General features: G+C 39.9%; 1 protein-coding gene across 3 annotated transcripts in view; it reads left to right on the top strand.

The window, feature by feature from the left end:
• Positions 1–14298, top strand: part of birc6 (baculoviral IAP repeat containing 6) — a 116567-nt gene that overhangs the window by 65391 nt on the left and 36878 nt on the right. For all 3 annotated transcript variants that reach the window (XM_052080968.1, XM_052080969.1, XM_052080967.1), the window contains exons 56-64: positions 1159–1288; positions 4809–4940; positions 5041–5202; positions 5275–5448; positions 6162–6361; positions 7401–7734; positions 7906–8123; positions 9618–9782; positions 10121–10292. In XM_052080968.1, the coding sequence (XP_051936928.1) occupies positions 1159–1288; positions 4809–4940; positions 5041–5202; positions 5275–5448; positions 6162–6361; positions 7401–7734; positions 7906–8123; positions 9618–9782; positions 10121–10292 (1687 nt within the window). The remainder of the gene's footprint in view (positions 1–1158; positions 1289–4808; positions 4941–5040; positions 5203–5274; positions 5449–6161; positions 6362–7400; positions 7735–7905; positions 8124–9617; positions 9783–10120; positions 10293–14298) is intronic.

The raw sequence follows: 14298 nt of genomic DNA, 5'->3' as shown, positions 1-14298 counted from the left end.
GGCATTTACTTCAGTGTTTATGAAAGTCAAAGAAGTTTTTTTTGTAGTTTTTGTCATGTTTATCAATAGGTAATATTTTAAAAACTCTGTGTACACCAACTGTTCAAGTTAATTTAATTCATTAAAACAGCCAATCATTAACAACATCAAATTAATAAATAATAAAACTTGATAATGTATTTTTACCAGTTAAAGCTATAGCACATCTTTTAAATCCAAGGAAATACTATTCTCAGATCCTTTGTCCTAATTACCCTTGTTTTCGGTTTTCTTGCTGTCCACACACACGGAATGCACTGATGCCTTTGCCCCACCTGGCTAAGTATCACTGTGGCTACGCAGCTCAAAAAGGGCATGCCATCTCTGTCGAATGATGCCTTTGTGTTCATGCATGCCTTTATATTTTTATTTGATTAAGTACTGTTCTGATACACAATCAGGAGTGCCGCAATTTTTTGGCTAAATAGCCAGGGGAAGAAGATAAAAGCCCATGATGTTATGTGAGCTATGTTCTTGAGTAGCTGACTACAATATGCCTGCAGGCGAATGGCGCAAGTCCATCCTCTCAAAGTCACAGGACGGACATACACTCGCCCAAGTTATGTATTTTTTTCTGCAGTTGTTGATCATGTGGACTACTTACTTCTGACCACTTGAGGGAGATATAACACCATGCAATGCTGGCACCCTGAATTTGGTTGGGTGACGTTCTAGTTTTACAGCAGTCTACTTTCCCCAAGTTGTCTGGTGTTCATTTACAATTTGTTGTCACGAAAGCTGTTTGATATTTCATTGTTTCTGTTGGATATCAAGAAACATATTTTGATTGTTCAAGTCCAACCGTTTTATCTCTTAGTTATGTTGCAGTTTCTTTGTGACTTGATGCATTCAATGTTGCACGTTCAAAGAGGTATTTCCAGATAACAAGGTCATCTTTTTCGTTAAGATTTCCAGTTCATGTTGTTGTCATTGTTGGTAGGGTTGGGTGAGATTCAGATTTTGATGCCATTTCACCGTCTGAACTGTAAGGTTGGCTGCTATGACAACACAAGTATCTTATTCTCAGGTCCAAAGTTAAATCTTATTCATGTGAAACCAATGTTAATCTACGAGATAAAAATTACTTATTTTTACCTGTATGATCATCTGAATTTTCAGCTGTACAAAGGACGCATCAATGCTACCAGCCACATGATCCAACATCCGATGTATGGAGCAGGGCACAAGTACCGCACCCTCCATTTGCCAATCTCCACCACTCTTGCTGAAGTCTTGGACCGGGTGTCTGGTATGTATTAAATGGAAAATGTTGACTTTGCAGCCAATTTCCATCTCTAACCTGTGTCAGTAAATGCCAATCAAGAAATGATAGCAACCTCAAGTGACCCTGGAAGAAAATGAAAAAGCATAACTGCTGCAGATGAACACAACTTTTTACTCTTCTCACTGGCTTTTTCTTTTGGGGGAGAGCCTGGCTGTGATGAAGGAATATTTGTTTTGAGTAGGCGTTTGTTTACTACACACAAAAGAATCTGTCACCAAATTCTTTCTTTTCTTTAATTTTCCCCACTTTTGTATGAACATTGAATGAAGATTGATGTAATAATCAACAATACTGCTTTGGGGGAGCATGTAACGCAAATAAGATCTTACAATGAAGTGGTGGAGAAGAAACTTTTTTTGTATAACATTGCATTACAATGTACAAAACGTTTTTTGAAATGCATTTAAAAAAGTCAATAACTGTCAATATTTACTACGGTAATATGCAACACTTGTATTGTGGACCGTTTTTCAGCCATTATCCCGCAGTCCTACACATTATTTCTAAAAAGGTGTTTGTTTAATCTTTATATTACCTGTTTATTTTTTCATAGTCGGGCTGACTGAATTATTATATGTTAAAATGAAATTCCCTAATTTTAGACTTTTTTTTCTCTGGATCGTTTTAACCAATATGAAATACTTATATTGTGATATACTTCTCAGTCATATTGACCAGCCCTATCAAGACTACTAATGATTATTTATAGTGTATTTCTGTATAATTTTGTGTTTTCACTTGCAGTGGTGCCTCAAATTACAAACTTTATTCATTCCATGATACTCGAGACATTTGTCAGTCGAGGTAATTTAGCTCATTGAAATTAATAGAAATGCAGTTAGTACGTTACAGCCCCCAAATTGTTACATTTACGTTTTATCAGAATCAGAATCAGAATCATCTTTATTGGCCAAGTATGTAGAACACACAAGGAATTTGTCTCCGGTATAACACGCTGCACTAGTATCATCGTAAACAACAAAATCATTGAACCATTTTAGAGTATACCAGTAGTTTTGTAATACCATTTTGTGGTGCAAGAAGAGTGACTATGATCGGATATATTTTCTTTTATTCTCATTTTAGTCTATGTGCTGTTGAGAATAAATACAGTAAACATTAGAATAAGTGGCAATTTACTTCACTATGAAGAAATACACACACTCAACGTGTAGTGCTTATTGTGCTTTGAACGTTTAAGTGAGAAGGGCAGTGAGGGCAATGAAAAAGTGTCTCCTTCCAAAATAGCGTAACAATCTTAAGATTTTTTAAATTTATTTTTTTGCCATGTTAATGATGTTCAGGCAGTTGCTCTTGGAATTGGAAGAAGCGCGTGTATAAATGATTACTGCACTTATTGTGAGGCGGGGAGAAGGACACCAGCTCCCCAATTAAAAAAAAAAAAAAGCGAATCTTATTCAGGTTTTTTTTTTTTTTTTAATTTTGGGCGCGTACAAAAAAATTGTTACATGGAAACTTTTTTTTTCCGGAAGTGGGACACACATTATCCTTTAAAAGACCAATTGCTCTCTTGGCCACAGTTTTATTAGGATGGTCCTTTTTGATAAATAAATGCCTTCAGATTAGAGGTTAAATCGGGCCACTCGAATTCGGGTCGGATCGGGCCCTAAAATGTCAATCATTGCTTCGGGTTGGGTTCGGGTCGGGCTTCTCTCTCATTGACTTTTTTAAAAATAAATATATGTTTTAAAAAATGTCTACTAAAACGATGTGCAAATACTAAACTAAGGAATACTTGTTTTCAAACAAACAATTTGGATAAAACAGAGAAGGCACTGTAGTGTAATTGCTATTTAACTACGAAACAGGAGCGCAGCCGCAGATGGCCAAATGCTGAGCATGCACTGCATTACAGTCACACCAAATTACAGATAACGGAAAAATGAAACTTGTATGTTAAATTTCGTTTAAACAAAACTGTTGAAATAATTTCATATATCTTTACTATTTATTTGATTTGAATTCTATATAAGGCGGCCCGGTAGTCCAGTGGTTAGCACGTCGGCTTCACAGTGCAGAGGTACCGGGTTCGATTCCAGCTCCGGCCTCCCTGTGTGGAGTTTGCATGTTCTCCCCGGGCCTGCGTGGGTTTTCTCTGGGTGCTCCGGTTTCCTCCCACATTCCAAAAACATGTGTGGCAGGCTGATTGAACACTCTAAATTGTCCCTGGGTGTGAGTGTGAGTGCGAATGGTTGTTCGTTTCTGTGTGCCCTGCGATTGGCTGGCAACCGATTCAGGGTGTCCCCCGCCTACTGCCCGAAGACAGCTGGGATAGGCTCCAGCACCCCCCGCGACCCTAGTGAGGATCAAGCGGCTTGGAAGATGAATGAATGAATGAATGAATTCTATATAAAGCCAGTGGGCTGCAGGATTTCTCAGCGTAATTAAGCAAACGCGCATCAAGATCTCTCTTTTTCTGGCCTCTTATTCTGTGTTTCAGCGTTATTTCGTTGTGCAAATGCATTTATCATGTTCATGAAAATGTATGTATTATTTTAACCTTAAGAAATCTTTTTTCTGCCAAAAATACTCACAAATAAAATATGAAATTTGGGGCTTGCTTCCGGCTCGGGCCTGCAAATCAAGTTCATTGGTCGGGCTCGGGCCGGGTCGGGCTTTAATACCCTCGGGCCCGGTCGGGTCGGGCTCGATTTTTTTAGGACAGATCTTACCTCTCGTGCAGATCACGCCATCTGCTGCATTTTTCTTCTATTATAGCAGAAGAAACCTCCTCCTGAGTTTCATTTTTCTCTGCTGAATGTGATGACTGAATGTTTTTTTTTTCAATTCAAGAGGCTTTCCAATATAATATATACTGTACTTATCGTACATACTGTCGAACTTCTTTGCCACGTTAATCAGAAATCTAGGAAGCCACTGTTACAATTGTCATTGCAAGAAGTGTGTGTGTGTGTGTGTGTGTGTGTGTGTGTGTGTGTGTGTGTGTGTGTGTGTGTGTGTGTGTGTGTGTGTGTGTGTGTGCGCGCGCGCGCGCGCGTTTGTGTGGCTTCCGTCTGACGCATTCCATCTTCAGCCACCACGTTTGATATGTATTTTTGTGTCATTTACACGCAACAATAACTCAGTAAGTCATTCTAAAGCCAAGCAAATCAGCATAACTATCACACTGAGCTATGCACAGTAGTAATTATGGTGAAATAGCGTGAGAAACGTAACGCAGATTCATCCACTCATCCATCCGACGGTTTGCGTCATGAAACGTTTTCGAGAAAAATGTTGTGTTTAACTTTGAGCTTCTCCCGTCCTGTGTGCGGCTCAACTTCAAACAAGCATGCATTTTGAATTTTGGTTTCTATTTCTTATTGTAGTATTCTGATAATGCCAATAACTAGGGTTATTTCTTTCTCTATAATGGTGCTAGTCTACTTGTCTATCAGTTGGTGCTTTCATAAAACAATGCTTTAGGAAATCTATGCCTCTTACGTTCTCCTCATATATTCAGACACACCCAGCATTACAGCCAAGCTGATCAGTGAGCAGAAAGAGGACAAGGAGAAGAAGAATCATGAGGAAAAGGAGAAGATGAAAGCTGACAGTGGCTTCCAGGACAATTACAGTGTGGTTGTTGCTTCAGGTAATCATTTACCATTTGCAACCTCTAGTTATTTTATCATGATCAAATGATGTGATGCTCTTACTATGCACAAAATGAGCGATTTTTTTCTTTTTCTTAGGTTTGAAGTCCCAGTCCAAGCGAGCTTTATCAACTCCTCCTAGACCCCCATCGAGACGGGGTCGGGTGATGAGTGACAAGTTGACGCCCTCATCAGGTGTGGACCCTTGTGCCAAAAGCATCAGCGTGCCTGTCTTCCACCTCTACCACAAACTGCTTCCAGGTACAACCTAATCCTATGCAAAGATAACATGCAGGCATATAAATCTTATGTTTGTTTCATCCTTCTCTCTAGGTCAGCCCCTCGCACCAGAGATGACTTTGGCCCAACTACTGACACTACTGTATGACCGCAAGATGCCACAGGGCTACCAGTCAATCAACCTCACAGTTAGACTGGGGTCCAAAGTCATTTCTGACCCTGGTCTCTCTAAGACGGACTCTTTCAAACGGTTGCGCACCGAGAAAGGTACAGAAAGGCATTTCTGTGAAACATTAAGACCACTCACTTTCTATCCAACTGTATTTTTACACAGAAAATGTTGATTGACACACTCACAATATACAATCCATACCACGTTTAAGCGTTCTTGATGCTGATGTAATAAGCAAATGATGAGTCAAATAACACAAATTAGTATGTAGGATATTTTTGGCTCAAAGAAACTCCTGCTCCGTCACACTGGTTAAATCGATGTCAAACTCAAGGCCCGGGGCCCAGATCTGGCCCGCTACATCATTTGATGTGGCCTGCGAAAGCAAATCAAACATGTTGACTTCTATGATGCTTGCTAAAATTTTAACCAAAATTTCAAATTCTCATATGTAATATACAAGAGAGCGATTGTAAGTTTTATTGTTACCAAAACCCTCATTACAGTAACTTAAAATAAACAAATTTTCTTGACTTCCCGGTATGGTTTCACAGTCGTAACGGCCCTCCAAGGGAACCGGGAACAATAATGTGGCCCGCGGCAAAAAATGAGTTTGACACCCCTGGGTTAAATTACATTGAATTGCTTATGTGCCCTGAGCACGCAGAACCCCTCTCCGCAGTCTCAGTCATTTCCATATACGGTTACTCTTCTGTGGTCTTATCAGACAAAAAACACAGGATGTATTCTTCTTGAAAAAATGCTTTGAACTCCCAACAGCTGGTTCTCGTTTTCCTTTATCTTTTAGTGGATCACACTGACATGCTGAACAACTGCCCTGAAGATGAACCTATGACTCCCGGCGAAGAATGTCTCGACACCACAACTGATGAGTCCTTACTCGAAACGCACCCCATCCAGTCGCCGTTGCAAGTTTTTGCTGGAATGGGTGGCCTGGCGCTCATTGCAGAGAGGCTACCCATGCTATATCCTGATGTCATTCAGCAGGTGATATTTGCATTAGAACAGCCAATCAAGGAACTAAAAGAAACATTTTAGGCATAAATGGCCTCTATCAGTGTACAACCAAGGAAAGCGTTCTATGACTAAAACAGCAGCAAAGTTATCGGCAGAAGTTATTAGAAATCATTACTTTGGTGGATCTATGAACAAAGCAATAATAGCTTTATAGACATGGGAACCTTTGTTAAAATAATTTAGGAAAGAGTGGGCCAAAATTACGAATCAAGAATTTGCATCAGTTAATGAAAATCTTGAATTCAGTTATTGCAGCCAAGGGTGGCACAAGTTCTTTGGTTCATGGGTCAATTCCTGTACTTATTCAGATTTGTCTCCCCTTTTAATAAATGTAATAATTTAGAGACATAAATGAGTATATGAGACATGCATCATATACTTATTTCACATATCTTAAATTGCCTTGGGAACATACACTCACTCAAATAGAGGATAATCTATCAACTCAAAAGTAATGAAGTTCATTAAGTCAGCATTATGTTCATTGCACATTTAACCACAAGTAAGTAAAAACGAAGAATTGTATGTTATAAAACATCTCTTTATTTTTGTAACTCATAGATAAAAGTCCAACTAGCTTATTGACTTTTATACTATTTGCAATTTTGAGTCAAGAGGATATAAAATGGCAAATGGGTTTTCACTTGTATAGTGCACTCAACCGGAATAAGTGGAGTTGAAGTAGAAATTCACGAATACAATAATTGCCTTAAACCGCTTATATTTTTGCACATAGTAAAAAAAAATAATACAGCTGAGCATATTTAATTGACTTTAATTCACTTGTATTCATATAAATGCAACTTGCTAACTTGCTGCTACTTGTAGTAAGTTGATATGAAAAATAATTTCTTATAATTACACTACTTTGCGATGTATTCAGACACATACATATAATGTTTTAGGTTTTAAAATATCACGACACACAAGATCTTCCTCCCCACAGTATAAAAACTCAGTATCTCACATCTCTGACCTTTATTGAAGTGCCCTATTCTCTTGGCTACAGGTCAGTGCACCAGTTGTGCCCTCTGCAACCCAGGAGAAACCAAAAGACACTGATCAGTTTGAGTGGGTCACCATTGAGCAATCCGGAGAGCTGGTCTACGAGGCGCCCGAGTCCATTGCTGCCGAGCCACCCCCCATCAACAAGCAGCAGTCCCAGTCGGCGTCTTCATCTTCGTCCTCAGTGCAAACAATGTCACCCATCCCTGCCCATTCCCTGGCAGCATTTGGCCTGTTCCTGCGGCTGCCAGGCTACGCAGAAGTGCTGCTGAAGGAGAGAAAACATGCCCAGTGCCTGCTGCGCCTGGTTCTTGGTGTCACAGATGATGGAGAGGGCAGTAAGTTCGAATATATCTAGTTTTAAGTGTTGACAAGCAGGTTTTTCAACCTTTGCTATCATGCACACTTACTCAATTCTTAAATGCTCCTTTAAATTGCCACCAACAATTGAGTGAACTGCTCCTTTCTTGTTGAATACTTGGTTTTTGTTCTTTTGCTATCCCCTCCAGGTCACATCCTGCAATCTCCGTCAGCAAACGTGTTGCCCACATTGCCCTTTCATGTCCTCCGAGCATTGTTCAGAAGCACTCCTCTCACTACTGACGATGGCGTGCTGCTCCGTCGCATGGCTTTGGAGATCGGTGCCATTCACCTTATTTTGGCCTGTCTATCAGCTCTCAGCCACCATGCCCCCCGGAACCCCAATGCAAGCAGCAATGTCTCCGAGGTATGGTTCACTGACACTTACCCCTTTTGTAAAACAGACATCTCTCTCCATACACCTCTTTTACCTAAACCTCTGTCAGCCCCAGAATAATAGCAAGACCGACTTTTCAACCTGGAAAGATGCATTTAGTTTTGTCATAGACATTTCGATTTGTGCACCAGAAGTGGTTGGAAAATGTTGATTGATGTGTGATGATTTGGACAGTATTCAACTACATATTTGGAGCTTTGTATTTAGAGTCCTCCATGTGAGTTCTGTGCAAAAACAGGCACATTTGTTTTGACGTACTATCCCTGTTCTTTCTTTTCCTTTCCTTGTGAATTGATGGAGGTCTCATAGCTGAGGACAGTTCATAAGGTAGATGACTTGAACAACAGCCAAATATATTTCTCTGGCTGACCTTGAGCTTGAAGGGGAGCAGAGACAGTCAGTCAAAACATAGTCTCTTCAAAAAGCAGGATGCTCATCCCCCTAATTCAGTTAAACTGGTTTCAGCTTTGTTAGACTTGTCTATGGACATACAGTTAAGTCCAGGAGTATTTTGTCAATGGAATATTTGAATGAATTTGCTTTTATACCCCACAGTAGATCTGATGAGACAAAATCTGAATATGATTCCGCCCAAGTTCATAGGGCATTAACAAAAGTGGCTGCACAATCCGCAATTGTGTTGTAGGGTTATTATTTGTAGTTTATTTATTTATTTATGTATTTATGTTACCGTTATAACATGTCGAGAGAAGGCGAAATGATTTGTCACAAAGCGATATAGCAGTCTTTTTGAACGAAAAATTGTGACACGATGATGGGTTTTTAAAATATTTTGCTAACAATGGCTTTTCTGTAAATAAACCAATACTGCGGTAATTAGAGGTAACACCAAATAAAAACAATGCCATTCCATTGGATTTTAATTTAAACCCAATTTAGCTTTACTGTTTGCAAAAAATCATTCAGAATATGTGAGCAACCCCCAAACGTTCCCATATGGAATGGAACTTTCCAATCCAACAAACAACATGCAAACTTGAATACAAATAAAAGGGGAATGGGAATTTTGAGTTTACAATTACTTTAGTTATATCGATTCAATTGATCAATAACTTATAAAATTGATGTTGTGTCCATGCGTGGCCAATATCCATGTAAAATAAACTTGTCCGGCGCCAATCGATGTAGTTGGATTGCAGGGCAGACACATGACACTGACCTGTTTGCAGCATGTGCAAAAGATGTGTTGAACATTGATTTGTCTTCATGTTTTTCAGTCCCTGGGAAAATTCAGGTCACAAACTTTGAAGAAAATTCAATGTTGCCTTCAAAAACAGAATATGAGACGTGCCTGCTCCAACATGACCTTTGATATCGCACATCTCTCAACATTGATTGTCAAATTTGCTTCGGAATTAGTTCTGTTCACTTTGTATATCATTTGTAAGATAATTATTGTAGAGTTGCTGTCATCTTACAATGTCTGATGCATGTTCTTGACAGCCACAGATGTCAAATTGTCATGGTGGAGGAACCAGTGAGGAGCAGCAGCTTTATTGGGCCAAAGGAACCGGTTTTGGCACTGGATCCACAGCCTCAGGATGGGATGTTGAGCAGGCTCTCACAAAGCAACGTCTCGAGGAGGAGCATGTTACTTGTCTTCTCCAGGTAAGTCGGCATTCTGTTCGAGTGATTCAACGTACTGCTCGGAAGACGCGCGCTGCGCTATAAGCAGCATTACACATAATCCGAAGTGTATCAACAGTTAATGTCAGTTTTTTTTTTAATCATACAGATTTGCTGAAAATTAACTCATTCAGTACCAGCCAATTCTGGACCAAGTCTGAAAAGACGTTTAAAAACGTCTTTGGGAGTGGATGAGTTAACAAGGATGAAAAATATCTATCATTATAGGACAGTAATACTTTGCTGTGTATTAGTGAAGCCGTTTGTGTTCAGTGATTAGACTTAATTATCTCCTCTGATAACGTGGTTCCGTTTCCTAGGTCTTGGCAAGCTACATTAATGCCGCAGGTTCCAGCAGCTTCCACAGCACTGATCCATCTTCAGCAGAGAGCAGAACCCACAACAGCTCAGCACTCCCAGTAGTGCTGCAGGACCTGCTCAGTCAGTCCTGTCTCATCCCTGCTATGTCCTCCTACCTACGGAATGATTCCGGTAAGCCCATATTCCATTCATTAATTTTGTTGATACAACTGGGCAAGGCTTATCGATAAGTATTTCCAGGCCCCGCCGGCTTACATTCCAACTTTTCTATTGGGTGAAGATGGCTTTCTTTGAATTTTAATTGCATTTTTCATTCGCCGTAGCTGACAAAGTTCAGTTCACTTAGGTAGTGAGTGAGTGATATGTGTCCAGCCTCATACATATGACCACTTTATTTGAAGTGTGGCCGATAGAATGTCTTTTCAAGGGGAATGCCACTGCATTACCAAATGAACATGATGTGTTTAAATAAAAGCTGGTAGCTCTTTGATCAATTTCTGTAAGAGACAGTTGCCCAGCATCTCTGGTCCTTCAATAAATGTCACAGAGAGCTGGCTGCAGCGAAAAAAAAAGAGGCCTCCTCCTCCTCCCCCTCCTCTTCCTCCTCCGCCTCTGGTGTCCAAAGAGCTGCTAGACAGAAATAAATTCTACTGCTCAACCAGGGAGTGAAGAATAATATAATTGAAGGACTAAACACTGATGTCGAACGATAAAATTGTGTGTTTGTGCGTGCGTGTGCGTGTGCGTGTGCGTGTGTGTGTGTGTGTGTACACGTGTGCATCTGCGCTTTTGTCTGACCGTGTATGTTCAGAACAAAGAGTGACACTTTTTCTATTCATTGTGAAATTCAAAGTTAAATTTTTTTGTAGACTTTACAATTGGGCCTGATTAGTGACACAGTTGGCCATGTGGTTAGCTTGTCTGCATCACAGACAGAGGTTCTGAATCTTGGCTCAGGCCTTCCGCTGCAAAGGTCGCACATTTTCTCAGTGCTGGCTTGGGGTTTTGACTGGTACTCTGGCTTCCTCCCATATTAGGCGTAGAAAAAAAAGTAGTGCGTTTCCGGTAACGCGACCGACCGAGAATTTCTGTCAAAAAAAAAATTGACGGTCTGCATTTTTTTTTTCAAACAACCCTCTACATTTTTGTGTAGAGGGTTTACATCAGTGCAAACTCTCGGGATATTCAAGTTGAGCGCGTGCGTCGTTTGCTCTGTCGTTTGTCAACAACATTGAAACATGGCGGCGGCCGCGATCTGCGACGACAGTTTAAACCGCGTTTTCTGTGTTACTGTTGTGTTACATGCTCGCACCGTAATGTTAAGAAAATAGATACATTGATGTATCGAAAAAAATCGGCGAACTATTTGTTGAACACCACGGGCCGAGTAAACACCGAGGGCGGAGGAAGACATCGGCGGAGGCGGAGGCGGCGGCGCACCCCGGGCCCCCCGAATGCAGAGCGGGGAGAAAAATAATTGATGGCGGCAGCGCTGGCCGCGCAGCAGCGCATTCAATGTCTTCTTAGTTTGTTTTATGGTTATTTGGTTTAAATTTTTTAAAAATTGTGTGCGTGAGCTTGTGCGCGGATTTTCTACACTCGGTAATCCGGATTATAAAGCGCAACGTCGATGAATGGCTCATTTTAAAACTGTTTTCAAATAGAGGGTGCATTGCATTCATTTACTCTATTTGCCCCGCGGGGATAAATAAAGTTTTCTGAATCTGAATTATAAGGCGCATAGAATAGATACTACGATAGTAGCTGCGGTTGCGCTATCCATCCACTAGATGATGCTACGCTAAAGAGAATACACTACAGCAGGGTGGGCAAACTACGGCCCGCGGGTCGGATGCGGCCCGTTGGTCTTTTTAATCCGGCCCGCCGAAGATTGGTGCACAATTTAGGTTTATTGCATTCATTTCATTTGGACTTGTAATGACAGGTATTTCAACACCGGGTGGCACACTGACTTCGAGTTGCTGAGCACAGGGAGAGAGGGGAAGACGAAGAAAGAGGGAGAGAGTAATGACCATGGAAGGGAAAGTGATATGTATCTAATTAAACAAAGCGGGTAACAAAGTACAAAACATTCAGGAGATGCCTTGAGTTGGAAAGACTCAAATCTACGAGACTTTGAAAAACAAGGAAGCGATTCTTACTCAGTCCGTTTCTGGCGATTTCCATGCTCAGAGTGAATTGCTTGTGGCTCGAGTAATTGAACATTTCCTAGAATGGTTTGAGTGTTATCATGTTAAAAACTTTCCGCAAACTGGACCACTAATACGAGTCGGAGAGCAGTCAAATGTGTAGAGCGTGAACAACAGGGGGCTCAGTACACATCCTTGAGAACGGGTGCTGAGTGTGATGGTGGAGGAGAATGTTACATTATTACAAACATACAAAGACATTGTGCCATCTTCTTTATTTTTTATTTCTAATACTACGTCCAAGAAATCAGAATTTTGATCTATATGTAGCTCCCTCTGGATGTAGCATGAAGCACAACACAAAGTCCATAAAAATACAAGGTTTATTCATTGACAAGCCATGAGAATTGGTCACAGACATGAAACAAATACAAATGGGATTACAAATCATTGAATGGAAGACAAACATTATGAAGACAATTGATTCAACAAAAAGGCACACACACCTCATGGGCTCACATCCACAAGGGGCTAAATACTATCTTTAGAAGTCTTGCTTGTGTCCTACTTGCTTTGTTTAGCCAGTAGTTAACTATGCTTCTGGTTTTATCTTCGTTTCATTATTACCGCGCAGAGCTAAGTAGTTTTCTGTTTGAGTGTGTTGGTGAATTCACTTGTCTATTAGTGTTGGACAGAATGCTTTTCGGTTACAATTGGTTCCTACAAATAATCACCACTAGGTAGCATAGGAACACTAACAGGAAAACAACTCAGTGGGGACTATAAAGCGACTGTAACAAACACCATGTACTGTATAAGGCCAAACAAAAAAGATAGTGTGTTTTGGGTAACATGAAATTTAAGCATAGGGTCAGAAGGTAGGACAGTTTAATGTATTTTTTTTTTCATCAAAAAGTTTAACAAAATAACCATAAAACATAACACATTCTGACTGTTTCAGAACTCAAAATCTGTCTAGTTACACGTTGTAGACCCACCTACCTTGGAGTTTTCTTCTGAAATTCTTTGTATTTCTCCTTTTCTGAACGTGCTGCTTTCATCATGACATCGAATACATCTACACTTTCTGTTTTTGCCACTATTTCTTGTGTTTTTTCTATACATCTCAAATGAATCGATCGAGTATTTAAAACTTGAAACACTGACATATCCATATCATCAATGTCATAGAATTCACCGGTGGCACATTGACACTGTGCTATTTTCACGTGGTTTATACTCGGCCCATGGTGTTCATCAAATAACGATATATCAATGGATGCTATTTTCTTAAATCTATGAGGACAAAATGCTCATAAAACTTTATGGTCTGCATTTTCAACGTAGAAATTCTCGGTTGGTCGCGTTACCGGAAACACACTTTTTTTTTTCCTAAGGTGCAGCGAATTATAAGGCGCACTGTCAACGTTTGAGAAAATTGATAGCTTTAGGTGTGCCTTATTATTCGGAAAATACGGTATGTGTGTGTGTGGTGGGGGAGGTTACATATGCTTCTTTTTCATTTTAACTTATTTTTAGGGACCACATCAGGAACTGAGTCATAATAAATTTATGGCAAAATAATATGCAGTTTAATCTGTTAGAAAAATATTCTTTATGTTCAGTCATAATAGGAATAATCTGTATGACATATAGTTGAACCTGAAGCCCAGAAATTCACATGAATCCGTGCCGAAGAAATAGATCTCCATTTCAAAAATTTTTAATGAGTTTGTTTTTTAACTCATTCAGTACCCGCCAATTCTAGACCAAGTCTGAAAAGACATTTAAAAACGTCTTTGGGAGTGAATAAGTTAAGCATTTATCAATACTAGATAAACGGTAACAGATTTATAAACAGTAATCAGAAAAGATGCTTTTAAATGGAAATGTGTTCAATTAATCAATAAAATAATCATTAGATTAATCGATTCTAAAAATGATAGATAGTGACAGTCCTAAGAAATATGAAACGTGCCAAATTTTGACTGAGTCGGTTTCATGCCAACACCAGCATATGTGTGTGC

Source organism: Hippocampus zosterae, chromosome 11 (assembly GCF_025434085.1).
Source record: "Hippocampus zosterae strain Florida chromosome 11, ASM2543408v3, whole genome shotgun sequence".
NCBI classification, from domain to species: domain Eukaryota; kingdom Metazoa; phylum Chordata; class Actinopteri; order Syngnathiformes; family Syngnathidae; genus Hippocampus; species Hippocampus zosterae.
Note: the sequence above shows the minus strand (reverse complement) of the source record. Positions and strands in the feature narration are given on the sequence as shown.